Source organism: Xenopus laevis, chromosome 2L (genome assembly GCF_017654675.1).
Source record: "Xenopus laevis strain J_2021 chromosome 2L, Xenopus_laevis_v10.1, whole genome shotgun sequence".
Taxonomy (NCBI): Eukaryota; Metazoa; Chordata; class Amphibia; order Anura; family Pipidae; genus Xenopus; species Xenopus laevis.
Window position 1 is genome coordinate 190,664,062 of NC_054373.1, and position 22,307 is coordinate 190,686,368.

Sequence of the window (22,307 nt, forward strand, 5' to 3'; positions counted from 1 at the left end):
ATGGAGGGGAAGTCAGAGCTTGGCAAGTAGGAGGAGCTACACAGTTCTATTCTATTGTCCTCCCTGCACAGGTTTCCAGGTTCAAGTCCAGGTATCTGCACTTACAGTAAGGACCCGGGAGATGGATTTACCAGTAAGATAATACTCACTGGCCCTGACAATACAATGTTATGTCAGTGAGTGGGACATAAACAATGAGAAGCTTTAGAGTAATGGGCGCGGCAGAGAGCAAGTAGAGCTATGGAACAGGAGGAGCTTTAGGGTAGGGGGCGGGGCAGAGAACAAGTAGAGATATGGAACAGGAGGAGCTTTAGGGTAGGGGGCGGGGCAGAGAACAAGTATAGATATGAAATGGGAGGAACTTTAGGGTAGGGGGCGGGGCAGAGAACAAGTATAGATATGGAACAGGAGGAGCTTTAGAGTAGTGGGCGGGGCAGAGAGCAAGTAGAGCTATGGAACAGGAGGAGCTTTAGGGCAGAAAGCAAATATATATATATAGAAGAGTAAGTAGGAAAGTTGAATGAGGATTTCCCATAGGACAGCTGCACACTGAGCATAGTCCCTTTATGTTGACATAAGCTGGCCAATTAGAAGTGGACTGAAGCAAAGTGTCCTGTGTTATTGGCTTGTGAGCAGAGCTACTAGTAGCAGCTACTTCTTTCAGCTACAAAATGTCAAAAAAAATAGCCCCGCCATAGACAATACTGAGTGTGTATATATATATATATATATATATATACACATACATATATACACATACATATATACATACATACACTCTCACACACACACTAGGGTTATGTAATAAAAGGCACTACATTTGCCCTGGAGTAGTCACCCATAGCAACCAATCAGCAGGCAGCATTTACAGGTCACCTGCTTAAAAACACACACTATTGGTTGCTATGGGCTACAGCACCTGCATAAATGTAGTGCCTTTTATTACATAAGGGATGTAGTGTCTTAGTAGAGCCAATTCTCACTAGTAGTGTAGTAATGTGTGTGTGTATTCATCCTTACACCCCCAGTAATTAGCCTGACACCCCTACCCAATGTACTGAGTCTCACTCACACACCCATACTTACATACTGAGTCCCACTCACACACCCACACTTACATACTGAGTCTCACTCACACACCCACACTTACATACTGAGTGTCACTCACACACCCACACTTACATACTGAGTCCCACTCACACACCCACACTTACATACTGAGTCCCACTCACACACCCACACTTACATACTGAGTCTCACTCACACACCCACACTTACATACTGAGTCTCACTCACACACCCACACTTACATACTGAGTGTCACTCACACACCCACACTTACATACTGAGTCTCACTCACACACCCACACTTACATACTGAGTCCCACTCACACACCCACACTTACATACTGAGTCTCACTCACACACCCACACTTACATACTGAGTCCCACTCACACACCCACACTTACATACTGAGTCTCACTCACACACCCACACTTACATACTGAGTCTCACTCACACACCCACACTTACATACTGAGTCTCACTCACACACCCACACTTACATACCGAGTCTCACTCACACACCCACACTTACATACTGAGTGTCACTCACACACCCACACTTACATACTGAATGTCACACACACAGCCAGACTAACATACCAAGTGTCACTCACACAGATAAACTATGGAGACATATGGAGTGTTGTAGTCTCACACATAACACACACACACACATACAGAGTGTCACTCACATGCTCAGAGACAAGCATTAAGTCTTATTCACACACACAGTCATACTCACAATCAGATGGAGTGTCACTCACATACTGAAAACACACAGACACACTCACTTGGTCCCACTCACATGCCCAGGCATATGTACAGAGACTAAGAAATCATTGAGTGTACCCCAGATACATGCACTCACACTCAGGTGCAGATGTGTGTCACAGACATGGCCAGACATATATAGGGAGTGTCACACACACACACACACATGTACAGACACACACAGCTGTATAAATAAGCGCCCCTCCTGCTGTCCCGGTCACTGTTCCTCCAGCCAGGAGGGCTTGTCAGTGGCCAGACTGCTGAGCTTGATGTTGAAGTGCTGCAGGGAGGCCTCCAGTTGCTGCTGATTGCCAGCGAAGTACGAGGAGATGGCATTATGGAAGAGCAGGAGCTGCTTGCGCATCACTTTCACCTGCGGGGGGACAAACAGCAGCGGGTCACAATCGTGTCACACAATCTGGCTGCAGGTAGGTACCTAATCAACTGGGGTCACTAGCTAGTTCCACTCACTATTCCCACTCGCTAGTCCCACTCACTAGTCCATGTCTACTCACTAGTCCCCCATGACTGGGTGCCATAAAGCAAAAGAGTCCAGCCCTGGGCCCAATTAGAGACGGGGTTCAGGCAAGATCAGAAACAGGGATCCAGTGTTCATGGGGGTTAGAGATCTCTGCATGGCTGGGAGATGGGGGGCAAAGGATAGACAAACTGCATTCTCTCCTGTTCCTCCAGGTTTTGGGGTCAGCACTTGCCATGAGGAACTGACTGTTTGGGGGAGACTGACCTTGTTCTCCTGCAGGAAGCGCAGTTTGATAGTGACGTCCCCCCTCAGCTTCTCGTATTTCACGCGGTGCGACTGGAAGTTCTGTTGTGCGACCTCCATACGACACAATGTGGCTGAATCCCGCGGCCCCAAACTCAGCTCCTCCAGGTCGGCCCGATAAGCATCAAACTCCAGTCTGAAACATACAGTTGTGTTACACATAAGTCTCATGTACAACAGTTGTGTTACACATACAGGGGAGTCTCATGTACAACAGTGTGTTACACATACAGGAGAGTCTCATGTACAACAGTGTGTGACACATACAGGGGAGTCTCATGTACAACAGTGTTACACATAGAGGGGAGTCTCATGTACAACAGTGTGTTACACATACAGGAGAGTCTCATGTACAACAGTGTGTTACACATACAGGGGAGTCTCATGTACAACAGTGTTACACATACAGGGGAGTCTCATGTACAACAGTGTGTTACACATAGAGGGGAGTCTCATGTACAACAGTGTTACACATACAGGGGAGTCTCATGTACAACAGTGTGTTACACATACAGGGGAGTCTCATGTACAACAGTGTTACACATACAGGAGAGTCTCATGTACAACAGTGTGTTACACATACAGGAGAGTCTCATGTACAACAGTGTGTTACACATACAGGGGAGTCTCATGTACAACAGTGTTACACATACAGGAGAGTCTCATGTACAACAGTGTGTTACACATACAGGAGAGTCTCATGTACAACAGTGTGTTACACATACAGGGGAGTCTCATGTACAACAGTGTTACACATACAGGAGAGTCTCATGTACAACAGTGTGTTACACATACAGGAGAGTCTCATGTACAACAGTGTGTTACACATACAGGGGAGTCTCATGTACAACAGTGTTACACATACAGGGGATCTCATGTAAACAGTGTGTTACACATACAGGGATCTCATGTACAACAGTGTTACACATACAGGAGAGTCTCATGTACAACAGTGTGTTACACATACAGGGGAGTCTCATGTACAAACAGTGTGTTACACATCCAGGGGAGTCTGCATGTACACAGTGTGTTACACATACAGGGGAGTCTCATGTACAACAGTGTGTTACACATACAGGGGAGTCTCATGTACAACAGTGTGTTACACATACAGGGGAGTCTCATGTACAACAGTGTGTTACACATACAGGGGAGTCTCATGTTAACCAACAGGTGTGTTACACATACAGGGGAGTCTCATGTACAACAGTGTGTTACACATACAGGAGAGTCTCATGTACAACAGTGTGTTACACATACAGGAGAGTCTCATGTACAACAGTGTGTTACACATACAGGGGAGTCTCATGTACAACAGTGTGTTACACATACAGGAGAGTCTCATGTACAACAGTGTGTTACACATACAGGAGAGTCTCTGTACAACAGTGTGTTACACATACAAGGAGAGTCTCATGTACAACAGTGTGTTACACATACAGGAGAGTCCAATGTACACAGTGTGTTACACATACAGGGGAGTCCTCATGTAAAACAGTGTGTTACACATACAGGAGAGTCTCATGTACCACAGTGTGTTACACATACAGGAGGAGTCATGTACAACAGTGTTACACATACGGAGAGTCTCTGTACAACAGTGTGTTTACACATACAGGGGAGTCTCATGTAACAACAGTTGTGTTACACATACAGGGGAGTCTCATGTACAGTGTGTACAGGGAGTTCATGTACAACAGTGTGTTACACATACAGGGGAGTCTCATGTACAACAGTGTGTTACACATACAGGAGGTCTCATGTACAACAGTGTGTACACATACAGGAGAGTCTCATGTACAACAGTGTTTACACATACAGGAGAGTCTCATGTACAACAGTGTGTTTACACATACAGGGGGAGTCTCATGTACAAGCAGTGTGTTACACATACAGGAGAAGTCTCATGTACACAGTGTGTTACACATACAGGAGAGTCTCATGTACAACAGTGTGTTACACTACAGGGAGTCCTCATGTACAACAGTGTGTTACACATACAGGGGAGTTCATGTACAACAGTGTTACACATACAGTCCCACATAGGAGAGTCTATGTACAACGTGTGTTACACAACAGGGGAGTCTCATGTACAACAGTTGTGTTACACATACAGGGGAGTTCATGTACAACAGTGTGTTTACACATACAGGGGGAGTCTCTGCATGTACACAAAGTGTGTTACACATACAGGGGAGTCTATGTACAACAAGTGTGTTACACATACAGGAGAGTCTCATGTACAACAGTGTGTTTACACATACAGGAGAGTCTGTGTACAACAGTGTGTTACACATACAGGAGAGTCTCATGTACAACAGTGTGTTACACATACAGGGGAGTCCATGTACACAGTGGTGTTACATACAGGAGAGCACAGTGTGTACAGGAATCTCATTAAACAGTGGTGTTACACATACAGGGAGTCTCATGTACAACAGTGTGTTACACATACAGGGGAGTCTCATGTACACAGTGTGTTTACACATACAGGAGAGTCTCATGTACAACAGTGTGTTACCATACAGGGAGTCTCATGTACAACAGTGTGTTACACATACATGGGGAGTCTCATGTACAACAGTGGTTTACACATACAGGAGAGTCTCAATGTACAACAGTGTGTTACCATACAGGGGAGTCTCATGTACAACGTGTTCACTACGTCTCTCAGTGTGTGAACATACAAGTCTCAGTGTGTGACACATACAGGGAGTGTGTGTACACATACAGGGGAAGTCTCATTTAACAGTGTGTTAACACATACAGGAGTCTCATGTACACAGTGTTACACATACATGTAAACAGTGTGTTTACATAAGGGGAGTCTGGTCATGTACAACAGTGTGTTACACATACAGGGGAGTCTCATGTACAACAGTGTGTTACACATAAGGAGAGTCTCATGTACACAGTGTTACACATACAGGGGAGTCTCATGTACAACAGTGTGTTACACATACAGGGGAGTCTCATGTACAACAGTGTGTTTCACATACAGGGGAGTCTCATGTACAACAGTGTGTTACACATACAGGAGAGTCTCTGTACAACAGTGTTACACATACGGGAGGTACACATACAGGGGAGTCCTCATGTACAACAGTGTGTTACACACAGGAGAGTCTCATGTACAACAGTGTGTTACACATACAGGAGAGTCTCATGTACAACAGTGTGTTCACATACAGGGGAGTCTCATGTACAACAGTGTTACACATACAGGAGAGTTCATGTACAACAGTGTGTTACACATACAGGGGAGTCTCATGTACAACAGTTGTTACACATACAGGGGTCCTCATGTACAAGTGTGTGACACATACAGGGGAGTCTCATGTACAACAGTAAACAGTGTGTTACACATACAGGGGAGTCTCATGTACAACAGTGTGTTACACATACAGGGGAGTCTCATGTACAACAGTGTTACACATACGAGTCTCATGGTGTTTACACATAGGGGAGTCTCATGTACAACAGTTTGGTTACACATACAGGGAGTCTCTGTACAACAGTGTGTTACACATACAGGGGAGTCTCATGTACAACAGGTGTTACACTACAGGGGAGTCTCATGTACAAAGTGTGTTACTCTACAGAGAGTCCATGTAACAGTGTGTACACATACAGGAGAGTCTCATGTACAACAGTGTGTTACACATACAGGAGGAGTCTCATGTACAAAGTGTGTTATCCATACGGGGAGTCCATGTACAAACAGTGTGTTACACATACGGAGAGTCTCATGTACAACAGTGTGTTACACATACAGGGGAGTCTCATGTACAACAGTGTGTTACACATCAGGAGAGTCTCATGTACAAAGTGTGTTACACATACAGGGGAGTCTCATGTACAACAGTGTGTTACCATACAGGAGAGTCTCATGAGCAGGGAGTCTATGTACAACAGTGTGTTACACATACAGGGGAGTCTCATGTACAACAGTGTGTTACACATACGGGAGAGTCCATGTCATGCAACTCATGTACAACAGTGTTACACATACAGGAGAGTCTCATGTACAACAGTGTGTGACACATACGGGAGTCTCATGTACAACAGTGTGTGACACATACAGGGGAGTCTCATGTCAGTGTGGTGACACATACAGGGGAGTTCATGTCAACAGTGTGTTAACACATACAGGGGAGTCTCATGTAGCAACAGTGTGTTACACATACAGGGGAGTCTCAATGTACAACAGTGTGTTACACATACAGGAGAGTCTCATGTTCAACAGTGTTACACATACAGGGAGCTCATGTACCCAGTGTGTTAATACAGGGAGTCCCATGTACAACAGTGTGTTACACATACAGGGAGTCTCATGTACAACAGTTGTTACACATACAGGGAGTCTCATGTAACAGTGTGTGTACACATACATACAGGGGAGTCTCATGTACAACAGTGTGTTACACATACAGGAGAGTCTCATTTCAACAGTGTTACACATACAGAGTTCATGTACACAGTGTGTTAACATACAGGGGAGTCTCATGTCAACAGTGTTACACATACAGGGAGTCTATGTACAACAGTGTTACACATGCAGGGAGGAGTCTCATGTACAACAGTGTTACCATACAGGGAGTCTCATGTACAACAGTGTGTTTACACATACAGGGGAGTCTCATGTACAACAGTGTTTACACACAGGAAGTCTCATGTACAACATGTTACACATACAGGGACATGTAAACAGTGTTACACATACAGGGGAGTCTCATGTACAACAGTGTGTTACACATACAGGGGACTCTCATGTACAACAGTGTTACACATACAGGGGAGTCTCATGTACAACAGTGTGTTACACATACAGGGGAGTCTCATGTACAACAGTGTTACACATACAGGAGAGTCTCATGTACAACAGTGTGTTACACATACAGGGGAGTCTCATGTACAACAGTGTGTTACACATACAGGGGAGTCTCATGTACAACAGTGTGTTACACATACAGGGGAGTCTCATGTACAACAGTGTTACACATACAGGAGAGTCTCATGTACAACAGTGTGTTACACATACAGGGGAGTCTCATGTACAACAGTGTGTTACACATACAGGAGAGTCTCATGTACAACAGTGTGTTACACATACAGGAGAGTCTCATGTACAACAGTGTGTTACACATACAGGAGAGTCTCATGTACAACAGTGTGTTACACATACAGGAGAGTCTCATGTACAACAGTGTGTTACACATACAGGAGAGTCTCATGTACAACAGTGTTACACATACAGGAGAGTCTCATGTACAACAGTGTTACACATACAGGAGAGTCTCATGTACAACAGTGTGTTACACATACAGGAGAGTCTCATGTACAACAGTGTGTTACACATACAGGAGAGTCTCATGTACAACAGTGTGTTACACATACAGGAGAGTCTCATGTACAACAGTGTGTTACACATACAGGAGAGTCTCATGTACAACAGTGTTACACATACAGGAGAGTCTCATGTACAACAGTGTTACACATACAGGAGAGTCTCATGTACAACAGTGTGTTACACATACAGGAGTCTCATGTACAACAGTGTGTTACACATACAGGGGAGTCTCATGTACAACAGTGTGTTACACATACAGGAGAGTCTCATGTACAACAGTGTGTTACACATACAGGAGAGTCTCATGTACAACAGTGTGTTACACATACAGGAGAGTCTCATGTACAACAGTGTTACACATACAGGAGAGTCTCATGTACAACAGTGTGTTACACATACAGGAGAGTCTCATGTACAACAGTGTGTTACACATACAGGGGAGTCTCATGTACAACAGTGTTACACATACAGAAGAGTCTCATGTACAACAGTGTGTTACACATACAGGGGAGTCTCATGTACAACAGTGTGTTACACATACAGGGGAGTCTCATGTACAACAGTGTTACACATACAGGAGAGTCTCATGTACAACAGTGTGTTACACATACAGGGGAGTCCTCCATGTACACAACAGGGAGTGTGGGTTACACATACAGGGGAGTCTCATGTACAACAGTGTGTTACACATACAGGGGACTCTCATGTACAACAGTGTGTTACACATACAGGAGAGTCTCATGTACAACAGTGTGTTACACATACAGGAGAGTCTCATGTACAACAGTGTGTTACACATACAGGGGAGTCTCATGTAGAGACACCATCATGATCACGTGACAGTGCTACGAACCTTGCAGTCTCATACAGTTTGACAGTCATCAACGTGTCCTCCATGGTTTTATTAACGAGAGTGTTGATACTGGACACAAAGAAATTGACCGCCCCGAGGAGCGTCTCCCCGTTCTTACACAGCAGTTTCTGGGTCTCTGCGTTGTACCCAAACTCCTCCTGTCATTCCAAGGGTTAAAAATAGAAAAAAAACATCAAACGGAGGAGCCATATATAAACTAGTCAACTTACGCTCCCCCCTTCACCTCAGTGTAGGTCTCTGTACGTGCAGGAGTTGGATTGAGCTTACACCTTATATTAGGGTCAGGAACTGACTCCAACACAAAGTCGCATATAGAGAGACAGACTGCTGAGATGGGCAGAGTGAAGTCTCATATAAGGGAAAAGACCTGCCAGATATAAATATCCATGTATTATTGTTACACACACAGCTGATTCCTCACACTGATAGAAACCCCAATACTGTGTCTGTGTGATATTAAAGGGGAAATGACAGGGGAGGGTACATGTATATATTTATAGGGCAGGTCTCAGTGAGTGAATCCTCACACTCAAGGGCTGACTCACCTGCAGTTCAGGGGACTTCTGGCTCAAGTCAGAGAAGGCATCACCGAGGGCCCTCTGAGTCTGCACCAGGCTGTAGAAGTGAGCAGTGAGGGCCCGGGCCAGGTGTAGGACCCCCTCGTACTTGCGCTTGGTGTCCCTCAGAAGCTCTATCTGAGTTTCCAGCTCCAGGTCGACAGTGCGAGTGCCCCGGCCAAAGCGCTCAGAGATCATCTGCTTGGTGCACTGAGACAGGGGGAGATGATAAAGAGAGGGTCCAGCAGAGAGCACAGGAGTCAGAGGGTTAAACACATACACGCAGGGTTAATGGATAATAGGAAAGGGATATACAGGTCAATGTACGGTGGCTCAGGAGCAGGATTTGCTAGTGACAGTATAGAACAGACTCTTACTTTATAAGTGTTTATTCCCCACTTCTTCACAAGATCAAACTTCTCCACAGCTAAACCTCTGTTGAGTTCCTCGGCGGTGAGAGCCGAGTGTGAGGAGCACTGCTGAGACATGGCCCCTGGGAACAGAACACATCACATTGCTGAACTACACAGCTCATCCACTCACAGACCTCGTTTAGTATTTATATTCGCAAACTGCAGTGCCCTGTCCTGCCACTAGAGGTCCCAGAACTGACCCGTCACAAAGAGGCCAAGTATTGTGTGGGAATGAACAGGGATTGAGGGAGAATGAACGGGCCGGGGATTGAGGGAGAATGAACGGGCCAGGGACTGCATGGGAATGAACGGGACGGGGATTGAGTGGGAATGAATGGGACCGGGACTCAGTGAGAATTAACGGGCCGGGGATTGAGGGGGAATAAACGGGCCGGGGACTGCGTGCAAACGAACGGGACGGGGATTGAGTGGGAATGAACAGGCCAGGGATTGTGTCGGAATGAACAAGCCAGAAACTGCGTGGGAAAGAAAGGCTGGGGATGGAGTGGAAATGAACGGGCCGGGGATTGAGTGGGAATGAACAGGCTAGGGACTGCGTGGGAATGAACGGGACGGCGATTGAGTGGAAATGAACGAGACAGGGATTAAGCGGGAATGAACGGCCCGTGGATTTAGTGGGAATGAAAGGGCAGGGGATTCAGTGGCAATGAACGGGACGGGGACTGCGTGGGAATGAACGGGACGGGGACTGCGTGGGAATGAACGGGATGGGGATTGAGTGGGAATGAAAGGGACGGGGATTGAGTGGGAATGAAACGGCCAGGGATTGTGTGGGAATGAACAGCTGGGAAACTCATAGTTCAAGAGTAAATCCCATGAGTAAAAGTAAAAGCAAGGTGTCCTTATGGGAGTAAGTGAAGGAGTCTGGGAAACACTGGAAGAGGCACATCCAGGTTCCCACATGAAGCCCAGTTGGGGCAAATGATGGCAAAGAAAGGCAAGAGGGCCGGGCAACTCTTTATCTCCCAGACAGGTTCATGTTGTAAATATGTGGCCTCATGAGCCGTCGTCATATGAAATCCTGTTGGTTCCAACAGACTGGGGAGTTGTTTGGCCATGAATAGGATTCTAAGTGTAATTCCCAATCTTCTTTATGCTGCATGGGCCTAAAGGAGGCGCAAACTGGATCCTGGGGCTTCTCTGTGCGGCCATTAGTTACCTGGTCCCACGTAAGAGAAAAGCCCTACCTGAGACCGTCTCCTGATTGGCTATCCTGAATGCAGCGGATGGGGAGGGAGATATGATTGGAGCGCTAGGATACAGGTTAGCATGTGCTTCTCATGTAAAGGAATTGCCCAGGGAAATGGGTCGTAACAAGGCAGAGAACAAAGGCAACACAACAGGGAGCAATGAGGGAGAGGAATGGATGGGCATTTGATGGGCATAAATAGAAGACATGACAGACAGGGTGAGGACAGGTGAAGCAGGAGAAATGGGAATCAAGGAAGATATTACAGGGGCAACAGGGGGGATAGAAGAGGGGCAGTTAGGAGAGGGGAGAAGAGGTGGGAAATATAGAGGCGGGGGAAAGGAGCACAATGGGAGCCATTGGAAGAGGGGCCACCAGCAATTTGGGAAACACATAAAGAGAGTGGGGATTATAGGAAAACAAAAGATATATTAGAATGGACTGTATATGAAACAAGAAATGAATGACATCATGAACAGTATGACATCATGAATAATATGAGGAAACATGAGGAGTACTGGGTGATACAGAGTAAGGACAATCACACACAATAATGTCCCATGAACACAACCCACAACCCAACTGAACCCCGACTGTGAACTTGATCCCCAACATCAGTGCACAACCTTGGGGCTGAAAGGATGCAACTCCCAGCAACAACTCCCAGCAACAACGTTCCATCATCTAGTGGGCCCATTTGCAGAAGAGTAGGGGCAGTTATAGCAACAAAGGGAGGGGCAACTGCACATTAATACCCTGGGGCTGGTTAAGAGAGCTTGGGGGGCAGGGGTCCCCATACTTTTGGCAGTGCAATATACATACTGTATTAACACAAGCCTCTACGTGTGACCTCATGCACAGAATTCCTCTGAATCGATGAACCAGCAAGCCACAAATATACAGTGTGAGAGCCCAACATGCACAACCAATCAGAGAAAAGATCCCACCAGAAAATGCATCCCATTGGCTGCAGATAGGAATCAAAGCTAGTGCATTTAAAGACCAGGAAATCAAGAGGCCGGTGAATTTAAGGAGGAGGCCATCATATTAGGGAACACCACAGAGAAGAAAATGTGATTGGTGCAGATCCCACAGGCCACAAGCCATGTTTTGTACAGAACAGAGAAAACAAAGAATGGAAACCTTGTGTCTGTGCATGTGGGGGCCGCACTCCAATGTAGTTGGGGTTAAACTGCACCGCCGGTCCTAAACAAAACCAGATAACCAGCCTGTGAGTTCCAAATATGAACGAGGGGCCTATTCACATACAATAGCAAGTGATGCACTAACACTACATTACATATATCCCCATAACTGATCCCTTCCATTCCCTTTATCAGCTTAGTTGCTCTTCTCTGTACTTTCTCTATTTCATTACTGTCTCCCCTTATATATTTATATATAGTGATCATATCCCCCTTATATATTTATATATAGTGATCATATCCCCTTATATATTTATATATAGTGATCACATCCCCTTATATATTTATATATAGTGATTCATATCCCCCTTATATATTTATATACAGTGATCATATCCCCCTTAATATATTTATATTACTAGTGATGCAATCCCTTATATATTTTATATATAGTGATCATATCCTCTTTATATATTTTATATATAGTGGATAAAATCCTCTTATTATTTATATATAGTGATATATAACTCTTATCTATTTATATTGTGATCAACATCCTTATGTATTTATATATAGTGATCATAATTCTTATTATTTAGATATAGTGATCATATCCTTATATATATAGGATCAAATCTTATATATTTATATATAAGTGATCGCATCCCTTATATATTTATATATAGTGATCAAGGTCCATATATATTTATATATGTGATACCATATAATATATATATAATATAATTAATATTATACATACATATATACATATAATACATACATATATTATAAATACATATATAATATTATAGTGATATTCCGCTTGTATATTATATATAGTAGTGATCAATACCCTATATATTTATAATATAGTGATCATAATCCCTATATATTTATATATAGTCATCATACCCCTTTATATTATTTATATATAGTCATCATATTCCTATATATTTATATAATAGTGATCATATCCCGCCTTATATATTTATAATATAGTGATCATATCCCCTTATATATTTTATATAGTGATATATCCCCTTATATATTTTATATAGTGATATTCTTATATATTCTATATATGTGATCAATATCCCTTATATATAGTGATAAATCCTCTCATATATTTTATATATAGTGATCATATCCTTATATATTTATATATAGTGATATATCTTTATATTTTATATATAGTGATCATAATCCCGTATATTTATATATAGTGATCATATCCCTATATATTTATATTAGTGATCAATCCTATATATTTAATATATAGTGATCATAATCTCTCAATATTATTTATATATAGTGATCATACCCTTATATATTTTTATATGTGTATATCCCTTATATATAGTGATCATTCCAGTGTATTCTCATATATTTATATATAGTGATCATATCCTTATATTTTATATATATGATCATATTCTCATTATTATATTATGATATATCCCTTATAATATTTAGATATAGTGATACACCCCATATATATTTATATAAGTGATCACCAATATATATTATATATATATATATATATATATATATTTATATTTTAATATATACATATATATACACTACATATATATATAACATACATAATATATATACTCATATATATTACATATATATAGTGGATATATCCCTTGTTATTTATATATAATAGTATCATACCCTATATATTTATATATAGGATCATACTCCCTATATATTTATATATAGTATCATACCCCTTATATATTATATCTGTCATCATATCTCTTATTAATATATATATAGTGATCATATCCCTTATATATTATATATAGTGATCATATCTCATATATTTATATTAGTGTCAACCCTTATTATGGTGGATCATATCCCCCCTTATATATTTATATATAGTGATCATATCCCCTTATATATTATATTATAGTGATCATATCCCCTTATATATTTATATATAGTGATCATATCCCCTTATTATATTTATATATAGTGGATCATATCCCCTTATATATTTATATATAGTGGGGGAAATCCATAATCCCCTATATATTTATATATAGTGATCATATCCCCTTATATATTTATATATAGTGATCATATCCCCTTATATATTTATATATAGTGATCATATCCACAGTGGGCCTAATAGAGTGTGGAGTCCTGTGATATTCTGGTGTGGGCATTATCATGTAACACAGTCAGAGCTGAATATTATATTGTGCCCAGTTGAGGGAGGATTATAGAGCCATAGCCTGTTAGTGGCTTCACGTGTCCCTTAGACTCGGCCGTGGTCTCGTGCATGTGACTGCTATCACAGGACATGCTGGGTCCACTCTTCTGCAAGTGCCAGGGTGTCGGTGCTGCTGAAAGTGCCACGGTGGCAATGCCCTTTGTCTTGCAAAGCTTTATCAAGGCACATTCATTTAGCAAATTGAAAAGTGTGTTTGTCTCTATGTTGGGGTACCTTTAGTGGCTACCCCCAGTTGTCGAGTGTGGGCAGGTCTATATTTCTACCCCCAAGTGTGAGTGTGCTTTTTATCTGTCAGTTATACTATAATTCTATTAGCCACCGACACTGTTATGTTACCATGGCCTCTTGGGAATGGGCCTATGATTGTCTATGGCAGGTATGTACTTACATTTCACGTGCCACCCTACTTTAATGATATAGTTACCTTTCATTGCACCCGTGGGAATGATCCCCTCTGTTGTGCCACCATAACCCCCCGATACGATACTCGTCTCATTGAGATTGGGACCAGAAACCATAACCTGCTGCAGATCCTGCCAGGGAAGAGGAATTAAATGGTTATTTAACCCTGCTGCTTTCTTACACCCCACACTTTCTTGTTACAGAGTTCAGTCTCACAACGGGATCCCTTTATTGAATAGAGGCACCGCATTAGCAATTGGCCAGTCTCTCTGCACTATGTCAGACCTCAAGGAATATGAAATATTAAATAAAGAGCTTTGGCTGGTATGTTACCCTGGGATGAATACCATCTGGCCCCGACCTTTGTTTATCTTAACATGTTCTAGTCTCTTTTGGATTTCCTCATGTGTGTGAACCATGCATCATTAGTTGTATTACTAGAATTGGGACTATTAAGAAGGAAACCTTCAATAACTGGTTCCTCATTTGACAGACGAAAAATATGAGTTCAGAATCTCTGCTTTTTCTCTGTTCTTATACAGCAGCTAACCGCCCGCCCCTCTGATGTTAAGGGCCCCACCCCTTCCTGTGTCATTTTTTTTACTATTTACATATTTATAAAATAATTTTGGATAATTTTTACTCCTCGCTACAATTCCTTTTTCCATCTCAATTGTAGCTTGTCTTATAGCTTTTTTTTTTTTTATTGGCCTCCTTATACCTGTTAAATGTTTCGGCTGTACCAGCTAACTTGAAAGCCATAAAAGCAGGTCTTTTCTTACCCAGCTCAACACCAACGCTTCTATTGAACCAAAAAGGCATTGCTTTGTGATACTGCTGTTCAGTGCTTACAATGGGAATATACCGCTGTGTAGATTTATTATTAAGACTTCCCATTTTTGTTCTGTGTTTAACCCTGTGAAAAGCATTTCCCACTTAATATGTTGCAGAGATGCCCTTATACTGTCACAGTTTGTACGTCTGAAATGTAGTGTTTTAGTTGGTCCCTTATAGAATTGCTTCTGCAACAGAATCTCAAAGGAGACCATGTTATGATCACTATTCCCTAAATGCCCCTCACCCACACAAATGTTAGAGATGAGTTCAGTATTGTTAGTTATTACAAGGTCCAATGTCCTTCCTAGAAGGTTGTTGAATGATCTGAAATCAAAACTTGCCATTTAGTATTTAACCCAACCCTAAGGGACAAGATGACTGCCGGGAAACCACTGCCTCTCCCTCCTGGGGCCACATGTGCTCATTCAGGCTGACCTGTCCATCTCATGTACGTGAGGAATGCTATTCAATTAACCTGCACTTCTCCTAACTGCCCTTTTGTTGGGAACGAGACTCACTCACCTCCTGCAAGAAGATGCTGAACCTGCCACTCCCTTCCAGTTTTTATCATCTGACTGACACTTTTGTACCTTATGCACCAAACTCTTACTGCCTCCTGGTGGCCCAATTTTCACATTACAGGGGTACAATCACTCCCCAATTGGTTAAAGGAAAACTATACCCCCCAAACAATGTAGGTCTCTATAAAAAGTTATTGCATAAACAGCTCACATGTAAAACCCTGCTTCATGTAAATAAACAATTTTCATTTTAAAATACTCTTTAAGTAGTATGTGCCATTGGGTAATCATAAATAGAATATTGCCATTTTAAATAAATAAAGGCCGTCCCCTGGAATCGTTGGATTCACGCTGCACACAAACAAACCATACATTTAAGGTCACATGAGCCAATTAACAGACAGAGTTGTGTCTTTTGCTTCCACACTTCTTCCTGTTACAGTTAGAGCTGCAGTATTTCTGGTCAGGTGATCTCTTCCTATTACAGTTAGAGCTGCAGTATTTCTGCTCAGGTGATCTCTTCCTGTTACAGTTAGAGCTGCAGTATTTCTGGTCAGGTGATCTCTTCCTGTTACAGTAAGAGCTGCAGTATTTCTGGTCAGGTGATCTCTTCCTGTTACAGTTAGAGCTGCAGTATTTCTGGTCAGGTGATCTCTTCCTATTACAGTTAGAGCTGCAGTATTTCTGCTCAGGTGATCTCTTCCTGTTACAGTTAGAGCTGCAGTATTTCTGGTCAGGTGATCTCTTCCTGTTACAGTAAGAGCTGCAGTATTTCTGGTCAGGTGATCTCTTCCTATTACAGTTAGAGCTGCAGTATTTCTGCTCAGGTGATCTCTTCCTGTTACAGTTAGAGCTGCAGTATTTCTGGTCAGGTGATCTCTTCCTGTTACAGTAAGAGCTGCAGTATTTCTGGTCAGGTGATCTCTTCCTGTTACAGTTAGAGCTGCAGTATTTCTGGTCAGGTGATCTCTTCCTGTTACAGTTAGAGCTGCAGTATTTCTGGTCAGGTGATCTCTTCCTGTTACAGTTAGAGCTGCAGTATTTCTGGTCAGGTGATCTCTTCCTGTTACAGTAAGAGCTGCAGTATTTCTGGTCAGGTGATCTCTTCCTGTTACAGTTAGAGCTGCAGTATTTCTGCTCAGGTGATCTCTTCCTGTTACAGTTAGAGCTGCAGTATTTCTGGTCAGCTGATCTCTTCCTGTTACAGTTAGAGCTGCAGTAATTTCTGCTCAGGGTGATCTCTTTCCTGTTACAGTTAGAGCTGCAGTATTTCTGGTCAGCTTTGATCTCTTCCTGTTACAGTTAGAGCTGCAGTATTTCTGCTCAGGTGATCTCTTCCTGTTACAGTTAGAGCTGCAGTATTTCTGGTCAGGTGATCTCTTCCTGTTACAGTTAGAGCTGCAAAGTTTAAAAAATTTTCTGCTCAAGTGATCTCTTCCTGTTACAGTTAGAGCTTCAGTATTTCTGGTCAGCTGATCTCTTTCTGTTACAGTTAGAGCTGTAGTATTTCTGGTCAGGTGATCTCTTCCTGCTACAGTTAGAGCTGCAGTATTTCTGGTCAGCTGATCTCTTTCTGTTACAGTTAGAGCTGTAGTATTTCTGGTCAGGTGATCTCTTCCTGCTACAGTTAGAGCTGCAGTATTTCTGGTCAGCTGATCTCTGAGGCAACACACAGACCATCACAAAATTGTGGTTCAAGGCAAGAGATGTAAAAGGACAATATTTACTTAAATATATATACCAGTTTGGTAAGATTAGTTAATATGCCAGTACTCATTTTGAGGGTAAAGTTTTAAATTTCTGGCAAATGGACCATTCAGTAGTGACACATTTATACCCCAATGAAATCCACATACAGAGAAAGACCCCCATACAGTGTATAGCCAGCGACCCACCTGCTCCAGACTCTCGTCCAGGGCCCCAGACACCCCATTCCTGCTGATGGCAATTTCCATAGTGGCAGCTTTGCTCATCATTCCATCAGACATTGTTATCCTGCGGGAATGGGGGAGAATAAAGACAGTTACACCCAGTTACTGATGATACTGGTATTAATACAGGTACTAATGATACTGATACAGGTACTGATGTCTGATGATACTGGTATTAATACAGGTACTAATGATACTGATACAGGTACTGATGTCTGATGATACTGGTATTAATACAGGTACTAATGATACTGATGATACAGGTACTGATGTCTGATGATACTGGTATTAATACAGGTACTAATGATACTGATACAGGTACTGATGTCTGATGATACTGGTATTAATACAGGTACTAATGATACTGATGATACAGGTACTGATGTCTGATGATACTGGTATTAATACAGGTACTAATGATACTGATACAGGTACTGATGTCTGATGATACTGGTATTAATACAGGTACTAATGATCTGATGAACAGTACTGATGTCTGATGATACTGGTATTAATACAGGTACTAATGATACTGATACAGGTACTGATGTCTGATGATACTGGTATTAATACAGGTACTAATGATACTGATGATACAGGTACTGATGTCTGATGATACTGGTATTAATACAGGTACTAATGATACTGATGATACAGGTACTGATGTCTGATGATACTGGTATTAATACAGGTACCAATGATACTGATGACACAGGTGAATGTTGGGCTAAACTGGCAGTTGGTACAAAGACATGTGGAGTGGAGTATAAATAAGAAATGTTGGTGGGCAGAAAGAGGGAAACACAAGATATCAAATGAATTGTGACTGAATCACTTGTATAAACTGGACATAAAGTTAAAATAAAGCAGCGAGTCCGGTCAGTGTCAGTAGAACTAATGAGGGGCGCGTGTGATTGGTCAGAGGGATAAAGGGCAGTTAGTGAGGGGGGAGGGGACTCGTGTGTCACGGGGGGAGGGAACTCGGGACTGTTCTTATTACAGAGGGACGAGCAGTGATTATTATTATTATTACTGAGGGTACAAATGAGAGGGAGGACAGTACAATAACAGCAGCTGTATGACTCTAGTCCTTACATAGTCACCCGGGATTTCCGGTGCGTTGAGCCCTCCGGTTCCTCCTCCCCCAGCGCTGCCCAATACCTCGGCTCTTCCCGTCCCCTCACTCGCTGCCCCGGTCACGTGAAACCAAAGGGTCACATGACAGCGTTGTGACACTCACGTGACTCTCGCGCGAGCTCAGTTACCCTGGTGCCCACCACGTGACCCGCAGAGTAAGCGGCTTTTCCCTGAGGCATCTGTGAGGTGAATGTCTTTCTCCCTCAGAGCCGTTACACTTCCGCTTTACTCGTCCGCCCAGTCACGTGTCTGACACTGGTTACAGCTTAAAGGGACACTGACGCTAAACAATTATTATTTAAAATATTAATGTACATCAAAAGTTCCCTATAGGTCATGTTGATCGTTTTTCACTGATAGTTCTGCTATTGTAAATAATTGTTACTTGAAGTTCCTAAACCTGACTGTTGTGCCAAGCTGACTGTCACTTCTCAAGCTGTCAGTTAGTTTCTAATGCTACAGACTGCTGAAGCTCAAATATGGCCGCCCCCTCATACACCAACTTGGGGGATCAGATGAGTCATATAAAAGCATCTGTAAATACGTTTTATGGCAAAATTATAAATAGCATGCAAAGACAATATTATGATAGATGTAAACAAGGTTTAATTTCTGCTGTCAGTATTTTTTTTAAATCCCGCTCATACCGTTACTGTCCAACATACAGACTCACTACTGGCTGTGTCTCCTCCACAGGGGCCTTTATATTAGTGACAGACCCCCAGTGTGTGTATATGGGGGGAGAGAAAAGAGTTCCGGTATATGGGGGAGAGAAAAGAGTCCCAGTGTCTGTATATGGGGGAGAGAAAAGAGTCCCAGTGTCTGTATATGGGGGAGAGAAAAGAGTCCCAGTGTGTGTATATTGGGGAGAGAAAAGAGTCCCGGTATATTGGGGAGAGAAAAGAGTTCCGGTATATTGAGGAGAGAAAAGAGTCCCGGTATATTGGGGAGAGAAAAGAGTTCCGGTATATTGGGAGGAAAAGAGTTCGGTATAGGGGGAGAGGAAAAGAGTCCAGTGTTTGGTTGGGGAAGAGAAGAGTCCAGTGTCTGTATATGGGGAGAAGAAAAGAGTCCCGGTATAATTTGGGGAGAAAGAGTCCCGGTATATTGGGAGAGAAAAGAGTTCGGTATATTGGGGAGAGAAAAGAGTTCGGTTATATTGGGGAAGAAAAGTTCGGTATATTATAGGAGAGAAAAGGTCCCGGTATTGGAGAGCAAAGAGTTCCCGGTTGTTGAGAGAGAAAGAGTCCGGTATATTGGGGAGAAAAAAGAAGTTCGTATTGGGGAGAAAAGAGTTACGTAAACTGGGGGAGAGAAAGGTCCAGTGTCTGATATGGGGAGAGAAAAGAGTCCCAGTGTCTGTATATGGGGAGAGAAAAGAGTCCCAGTGTCTGTATATGGGGGAGAGAAAGAGTCCCGGTATATTGGGAGGAAAAGTATAATTGGGAGAAAGAGTTCCGGTTAATAGTTGGAGAGAAACGGTTATGGGGAGAGGAAAGAGTTTCCGTATATTGGGGAGAGAACAGTTCCGGGTATTTGGGAGAGAAAGAGTCCCGGTATAGTTGGGGAGAGAAAAGAGTCCGGTATATTGAGGAGAGAAGAGTCCCGGTATATTGGGGAGAGAAAAGTTTGGTATATTTGGGGAGAAAAAGAAGTTCCGGTATATTGGGGGAGAGAAAAGAGTCCCAGTGTCCCTGTATATGGGGGAGAGAAAAGAGTCCCAGTTCTGTATATGGGGAGAGAAAAGAGTCCGGTATTTGGGGAGAGAAAAGAGTCCCGGTATATTGGGGAGAGAAAAAATTCGGTATATTATTTGGGGAGAGAAAAGATTTCGTATATGGGGAGAGAAAAGATCCGGTATTTGGGGAGAGAAAAGAGTTCGGTATATTGGGAGAGAAAAGAGTCCGGTATAATTGGGAGAGAAAAGAGTCGGTATATTGGGAGAGAGGAGAGAGAAAGAGTCCCGGTTATATGGGGGGAGAGAAAGAGAAAAGAGTTCCGGTATATTGGGGAGAGAAAAGAGTTCCGGTATATGGGGGAGAGAAAAGAGTCCCAGTGTCTGTATATGGGGGAGAGAAAAGAGTCCCAGTGTCTGTATATGGGGGAGAGAAAAGAGTCCCGGTATATTGGGGAGAGAAAAGAGTCCCGGTATATTGGGGAGAGAAAAGAGTTCCGGTATATTGGGGAGAGAAAAGAGTTCCGGTATATTGGGGAGAGAAAAGAGTTCCGGTATATTGGGGAGAGAAAAGAGTTCCGGTATATTGGGGAGAGAAAAGAGTCCCGGTATATTGGGGAGAGAAAAGAGTTCCGGTATATTGAGGAGAGAAAAGAGTCCCGGTATATTGGGGAGAGAAAAGAGTTCCGGTATATTGGGGAGAGAAAAGAGTTCCGGTATATGGGGGAGAGAAAAGAGTCCCAGTGTCTGTATATGGGGGAGAGAAAAGAGTCCCAGTGTCTGTATATGGGGGAGAGAAAAGAGTCCCGGTATATTGGGGAGAGAAAAGAGTCCCGGTATATTGGGGAGAGAAAAGAGTTCCGGTATATTGGGGGAGAAAAGAGTCCGGTATTGGGGAAGAAAAGAGTTCCGGTATACTTGGGGAAGAAAGAGTTTCCGGTATATTTGGGAGAGAAAAGAGTTCCGGTTATTGGGGAGAGAAAAGAGTCGGTTATGGGGGAAAGAAAAAAAAAAAGAAAAGGAAAGGTCCGAGGGGAGGAAGAAAGAGTCCCGGTATATTGGGGAGAGAAAAGAGTTCCGGTATTTGGGAAGAAAGATTCCGGTATTGGGGAGAGAAAGAGGTCCCAGTGTCTGTATATGGGGGAGAGAAAGAGTCCAGTGTCGTATATGGGGAGGAGAGAAAAGAGTCGGATATATTGGGAGAGAAAAGAGTCCCGTGTCTTGGGGAGAGAAAGAGTTCGGTAATTGGGGAGAGAAAAGAGTTTCCGGTATATTGGGGAGAGCAAGGTTCGCGGTATAATTGGGAGAGAAAAGAGTTCGGTATATTGGGGAGAGAAAAGAGTCGCGGTATATTGGGGAGAGAAAAGAGTTTCCGTATAGAGGGAAGGA

The 22,307-nt window shown here is 42.8% G+C and overlaps 1 protein-coding gene across 3 annotated transcripts in view; it reads right to left on the reverse strand.

Moving 5' to 3' along the window:
• Window positions 1-825: 825 nt before the first annotated feature.
• Window positions 826-22,307, reverse strand: part of LOC108708786 (arfaptin-2) — a 24,095-nt gene continuing 2,613 nt past the window's right edge. The window contains exons 1-9 of one of the 3 annotated variants that reach the window (XM_018247820.2): window positions 19,202-19,376; window positions 18,071-18,170; window positions 14,840-14,948; window positions 12,169-12,231; window positions 9,780-9,895; window positions 9,391-9,612; window positions 8,825-8,982; window positions 2,583-2,757; window positions 826-2,210 (exon numbers count right to left, since the gene is read on the reverse strand). In XM_018247820.2, the coding sequence (XP_018103309.1) occupies window positions 2,055-2,210; window positions 2,583-2,757; window positions 8,825-8,982; window positions 9,391-9,612; window positions 9,780-9,895; window positions 12,169-12,231; window positions 14,840-14,948; window positions 18,071-18,170; window positions 19,202-19,203 (1,101 nt within the window). In that variant the 5' untranslated portion in view covers window positions 19,204-19,376 and the 3' untranslated portion in view covers window positions 826-2,054. Of the gene's footprint in view, window positions 2,211-2,582; window positions 2,758-8,824; window positions 8,983-9,390; window positions 9,613-9,779; window positions 9,896-12,168; window positions 12,232-14,839; window positions 14,949-18,070; window positions 18,171-19,201; window positions 19,377-22,307 lie in introns of those variants that run through there. The other 2 variants (XM_018247821.2, XM_018247822.2) reach the window with 2 other exon arrangements.